The sequence below is a fragment of the Haliotis rubra genome, unplaced genomic scaffold, assembly GCF_003918875.1.
Source record: "Haliotis rubra isolate DU_JTF1 unplaced genomic scaffold, ASM391887v1 Scf283, whole genome shotgun sequence".
Lineage (NCBI taxonomy): Eukaryota > Metazoa > Mollusca > Gastropoda > Lepetellida > Haliotidae > Haliotis > Haliotis rubra.
In genome coordinates this window covers 1,279,961-1,285,025 of record NW_025766925.1, presented here as the reverse complement: position 1 = coordinate 1,285,025, position 5,065 = coordinate 1,279,961, and the positions used below count along the sequence as shown (strand labels likewise).

The window sequence follows — 5,065 nt, the reverse complement described above, 5'->3', positions numbered from 1 at the left end:
TGCCGACAGCCGACATCTGAGCGGCGGACGGAGCGGACCGGAGGAAGGAGGACCGGAGCAGCGGAGAAACGGACCGGAGCCGGAATGGAGGACCGGAGGAAATAAGATGGACCGGAGGAAGGGTGGAGCCGGAGGAAACGAATGGAGGAAATCGAATGGAAGGAATGACCGGAAGGATGGAGGATATGAACCGGATGGAAGGAGTGGACCGGATGGAATGAAGGACCGGAGCCGAGGACCGGAGGAACGACGGAGGAAACGGATGGACCGGAGCCGGAGGGAGGAAATGATAACGGAAGGACCGGATGGAATGGACCGGAGCCGAGGAACGGACCGGAGCCGAAGGAAATGGAGGGAAGGAGGATGGACCGGAAGGAGTGATCGAGGAGGAAGGAGGGAGGACCGGAGGAAAGGAGAGGAATGGACCGGACCGGAGGAAGGAAGGAGGAAGGAAGAGGGACTGGAGGAAGGACCGGAGGAACGAATGGAAGAGGAAGGACCGGACCGGACCGGACGAGGAAGGAAGGAAGGAGGACCGGAGGAATGGAGGACCGAAGGAGGAAGGAAATGAGGAAGGAGTGGAAGGATCGACGGAGTGGAGGACCGGAAGGAAGGAGGACCGGAGGGACGACGGAAGGAAGGAAGGAGGAACGGAGGAAGGAACGGAGGAAGGAGGAAGGAAGGACCGGAGGAAGGAGGACCGGAGGAAGGAGGAATGGAGGAAGGAAGGGAAGGAGGACAAGGAGGACCGGAGGAACCGGAAGGAGGAAAGGAAGGAGCCGGAGGAGAGGGAAGGAGGACCGGAAGGGTGGAGGACAGGAATGGAAAGGAAGGAGGAAGGAAGGAGGAAGGAAGGACCGGACCGGAGGAAGGAAGGAGGAAGGACCGGAGGATGGGAAGGGAGGACTGAGGAAGGAGGAGGAAGGAGGAAGGAAGGAAAGGAGGAAGGAAGGAGGACCGGAGGACGGAGGAAGGAAGGAGGACAGTGGAGGGAAGAAGGAGTGGACCGGAGGTGGAGGAAGAGAGTGGAGGAGGGATGGAAGGAAGGACCGGAGGAAGGAAGGAAGGAATGGAGGAGGAGGAAGCCGGAAAGGAGGGAGGATGGAAGGAGGACCGGAAGGAAAGAGTGGAAGGAAGGAGGAAGGAGGAGGGAGGAAGGAATGAAGGGAAGGAGGGGAGGAAGGAGAACTGGAGGAGGAGAGGAAATGGAGGAGGGAGGAGGGAGGAATGGAGGGACTGGAGGGAGTGGAAGGGAAGGACCGGAGGAGTGGAAATGGAATGGAAGGAAGGAGGAAGGAGGGAAGGGAAGGAGGAAGAAGGAGGAAGGGAGGAAATGGAGGGAAGGAAGGAGGAGTGGAAAGGAATGGAATGGAGGAAAGGAGGAAGGAAGGATGGAGGACTGGAGGAGGAGGAAAGGAGAGGAAGGAAGGAGGAATGGAAGGAAATGGAGGAATGGAGGGAGGGAGGGAAGTGAAGGAAGGAATGGAGGGATGGAGGGAAGGAGGGAGGAAGGAGTGAGGAAGGAAAAATGGAAGGAGGGAAGGAGGGGAGGACTGGATGGAAGTGGAGGAAGGAGGAGGAAGGAGGAATGGAGGAATGGAGTGGAAGGAAGGAGTGGAGGAGGAAGGGGGAAATGGAAGGAGGAATGACTGGAAGGAATGGAAGGAAGAGGAAGGACTGGAGGAAGGAGGAAGTGGAGGAAGGAATGGAATGGAGCCGGAGGAAGGAAAGGAATGGAATGGAAGGAGGGAGGAAGGACCGGAGAGGAGGAAGGAGTGGAAGGAGGAATGGAGGAGGGAAGGAGGGAATGGAGGAAGGAAGGAAGGAAGGACGGAAGGAAGGAGGACCGGAAGGAAGAAGGAATGGAGTGGAAGGGACCGGAGGAGGGAAGGAGGAAGGAGGAAGGGAGGAAGGAGTGGAGGAAATGGAGGGACTGAAGGAGTGGAGGATGATGGAATGGAGGATGGAGTGGAAGGAGAGGAAGGAAGGAGTGGAGGGAGGAGGAAGGAGGACCGGACCGGGAAGGAATGGAGTGGAGGAAGAAGGAGGGAAGGAGGACGGAGGGAGGAATGGAGTGGAGGAAGGAAGAAAGGAGGAAAGAAGAGGACCGGAAGGAGCCGGAAGGAAGGAAGGACCGGAGGGAGAGTGGACGGAGGGAGAGGTGGAGAATGGACCGGAGGAATGGAAGTGGAGGAGGAAAGGAGGAGGACCGGAGGGAGGAAGGACCGAGTGAATGGAGGACCGGAGGGAGGAAGGAGGAAATGGAGGAAAGGACCGGAGGGAGGAGGAATGGAAGGAAGGAAAGGAGGAATGGAGGACATGGGAGGACCGGAGTGGAAAGGAGGGAGGAGGAAGGAGTGGAAGGAAGGAGGACCGGAGGAAAGGAGGAAGGAGGACCGAAGGAAGGAGGAAGGAGGAAGGAATGGAGGAAGGAGGGAGGAGGAAAGGAACGGAGGACCGAAGGGGAGGACCGGAGGAAGGAAGGAGGAATGGAGGAAGGAAAGGAGGACCGGAGGAGGAGGAGGGAGGGAGGACCGGAGGAAATGGAAGGAGGAAGGAGGAATGGAGGAAAAGGAGGAAGGAAATGGAGGACCGGAGGAAGGAAGGACTGGAGGAAGGAGTGGAGAAGGACCGGAAGGAAGGAAGGAGGAATGGAAGGAGGAGGAGGAAGGAAATGGACCGGAGGAGGAAGGAGGAAGGAGGGAGGAGGAAGGAGGAGGGAGGAGGACCGGAACGGATGGAGGACCGGAGGAATGGAAGGAAGGAGGGAGGAAGGAATGGAGGAAGGAGGAATGAGAAGGAGGAGGAAAGGAGTGGACCGGAGGAAGGAATGGAGGACCGGAGGAAGGAAGGAGGGACCGGAGGAGGAAGGAAGGGAAGGAGGAAGGACCGGAGGAAGGAGGGAGGAAGGAGGAATGGACCGGAGGAGTGGAGGAAATGACGGAGGAAATGGAAAGGAAGGGACCGGAGGAATGAGGAAGGAGGAAATGAAGGAAAGGAAGAGGAAGAGCGGACTGGAGGAAGGAGGGAGGAATGGAGGGGAGGAGGAGGAAGGAGGGAATGGAAGGAGGGAAGGAGGAAGGAAGGAAGGAGTGGAGGGAAGGAATGGAGGAAGGAGGAAGGAATGGAGGAAGGAGGAAGGAAAGGAGGACCGGAGGACCGAAGGAAGGAGGAGAGGACAGAGTGGAGGAAGGAACCGGAGGAAGGAGGAAGGAAGGAGGACCGGAAGGAGGAAGGAGGGAGGAAGAAGGGACCGGAGGACCGGAAGGAGTGGAAGGACCGGAGGAGGAAGGAGGACCGGAAGGAGGAGTGGAAGGGAGGACCGGAGGAAGAGAGGAGGGAGGAAGAGGAGGAGGGAGGAAGGAGGAGGAAGGACCGGATGGAGGAGGAAGGACCGGAAGGAAGGAAGGAGGAAGGACCGGAGGAAGAGGAAGGAGGGAGTGGAGGAGGAGTGGACCGAGAGGAGGAAGGAATGGAGGAAATGGAGTGGAGGAAGGAGGAGTGGAAGGAATGGAGGGACTGGATGGAGGAGGAAGGACTGGAAGGAGGAAGGAAGGAAGGATGGAATGGGACTGGAGTGAAGGAGGAAGGAGGGAAGGAAGGAGTGGACTGGAGGGAGGGAGGAGGAGGAAGGAAGGGAGGAAGGAGGAAGGACTGGAGGAGGAATGGAAGGAAGGAAGGAGGACTGAGGGAGTGGAGGAAGGGAAGGAATGGAGTGGACTGGTGGAGGAGGAAGGAGGAAGGAGGAGGAAGGACGGAGTGGAATGGATGGAGGTGAAGAGGAGTGGATGGAGGAGTGGAAGGAAGGGAGGAAGGACTGGAGGAAGGAAGGGTGGAGGAGTGGAAGGAGTGGAAGGGTGGAAGAAGGAAGGACTGGAGGAATGGAGGAAGGAGGAAGTGGAGAGAATGGAAGGAGGAGGGACTGGAGGGAATGGAAATGGAGGAAGGAAGGATCAGGAGTGGAAGGAGAGGAAGGAGGACGGAGGAATGGGATGGAAGGAAGTGGAATGGAGGAAGGAAGGAAGGAGGGTGGACTGGAAGGAGGAAGGAAGGAAGGAGGAAAGGAAATAGGGAGGAATGGAGGGAAGTGGAAGGAGAATGGACGTGAGAGGAGTGGAAAGGAAGGAAGGAGGGAATGGAGGGACTGGAAGAGGAGGAAGGAATGGAAGGAAGGAATGGAAGGAATGGAGTGGGTGGAGGGAGGAGTGGAGTGGAGGGAAGAAGGACTGGAGTGGGTGGGTGGAGTGACTGGAGCAGAGTGCGGAGCAAGGGAAATGGGTGTAGTGAGGGTAGCGTGGTGGGTGGAGTGACTGGAGCAGGAGTGAGTGGAGCAAGGAAGAGGAGGTGTACTGAGAGTAGCGTAGTGGGTGGAGTGACTGGAGCGGAGTGAGTGGAGGCCCGAGGAAGAGGGTGTAGTGAGGCAGGCGTAGTGGGTGGAGTGACTGGAGCGGAGTGAGTGGAGCAGGGGAAGAGGGTGTGAGTGAGAGTAGCGTAGTGGGTGGAGTGAATGGAGCAGAGTGAGTGGAGCTGAGGGAAGAGGGGTGTAGTGAGAGTAGCATGTGAGTGGGTGGAGTGACTGGAGCGGAGTGGAAGGAGAGCAAGGGAAGAGGGGTAGTGAGAGTAGCGTAGTGGGTGGAGTGACTGGAGCAGAGTGAGTGGAGCGAGGGAAGAGGGTGGAGTGAGAGTAGCGTAGTAGGTGGAGTGACTGGAGCAGAGTGAGTGGGAGGAGGGAAGAGGGTGTAGTGAGAGGAGCAGCGTGGTTGTGGAGTGACTGAGCCGAGAGGGTGGGTGAGTGAGGGAAGAGGGTGTAGTGAGAGTAGCGTGAGTGGGTGGAGTGACTGGAGCAGAGTGAGTGGAGCAAGGAAGACGGTGTAGTGAGAGTGTAGCAGTGGGTGGAGTGACTGGAGCGGGGTGAGTGGAGCATGAGGGAAGAGGGTGTAGTGAGAGTAGTGTAGTGGGTGGAGTGACTGGAGCGGAGTGAGTCGAGCGAGGGAAGATGGTGTAGTGAGAGTAGCGTAGTGGGTGGAGTGACTGGAGCGGAGTGAGTCAAGCAAGGGAAGAGGGT

General features: G+C 58.2%; 3 protein-coding genes across 3 annotated transcripts; all 3 read left to right on the top strand.

Annotated features, from left to right (window-relative positions):
- The first annotated feature begins 305 nt into the window (after nt 1-305).
- LOC124281359 (high mobility group nucleosome-binding domain-containing protein 5-like) lies at nt 306-1,649 on the top strand. The gene is made up of 3 exons (XM_046717395.1): nt 306-808; nt 937-1,353; nt 1,502-1,649. Exons 1-3 carry the CDS (start codon nt 306-308, stop codon nt 1,647-1,649), a joined length of 1,068 nt encoding a protein of 355 aa, XP_046573351.1.
- A 158-nt stretch (nt 1,650-1,807) lies between these two features.
- Nucleotides 1,808-2,233, top strand: LOC124281358 (protein qua-1-like). Its single transcript, XM_046717393.1, has one exon. The coding sequence runs from the start codon at nt 1,808-1,810 to the stop codon at nt 2,231-2,233; it is 426 nt and encodes a 141-aa protein (XP_046573349.1).
- An 891-nt stretch (nt 2,234-3,124) lies between these two features.
- LOC124281357 (cilia- and flagella-associated protein 251-like) lies at nt 3,125-4,310 on the top strand. Its single transcript, XM_046717392.1, has 3 exons — nt 3,125-3,604; nt 3,733-4,002; nt 4,089-4,310. Exons 1-3 carry the CDS (start codon nt 3,125-3,127, stop codon nt 4,308-4,310), a joined length of 972 nt encoding a protein of 323 aa, XP_046573348.1.
- Nucleotides 4,311-5,065: the final 755 nt, after the last annotated feature.

Excerpts from the sequence above, each read along its gene's own strand:
- LOC124281358 (XM_046717393.1), top strand. The coding sequence starts at position 1,808 with ATGGAGGAAGGAAGGAAGGAAGGACGGAAGGAAGGAGGACCGGAAGGA.
- LOC124281359 (XM_046717395.1), top strand. The coding sequence starts at position 306 with ATGGAATGGACCGGAGCCGAGGAACGGACCGGAGCCGAAGGAAATGGA. Across the intron at positions 809-936 it reads AGGGAAGGAGGACCGGAAGG|GAAAGGAGGAAGGAAGGAGG; the intron begins GTGGAGGACAGG and ends GGAGGAAGGAAG. Across the intron at positions 1,354-1,501 it reads ATGGAGGGAAGGAAGGAGGA|GAGGGAGGAAGGAGTGAGGA; the intron begins GTGGAAAGGAAT and ends GATGGAGGGAAG.
- LOC124281357 (XM_046717392.1), top strand. The coding sequence starts at position 3,125 with ATGGAGGAAGGAGGAAGGAAAGGAGGACCGGAGGACCGAAGGAAGGAG. Across the intron at positions 3,605-3,732 it reads AGGAAGGAGGGAAGGAAGGA|GAAGGAGGAAGGAGGAGGAA; the intron begins GTGGACTGGAGG and ends CTGGTGGAGGAG. Across the intron at positions 4,003-4,088 it reads GAGGAATGGGATGGAAGGAA|TGGAAGGAGAATGGACGTGA; the intron begins GTGGAATGGAGG and ends AATGGAGGGAAG.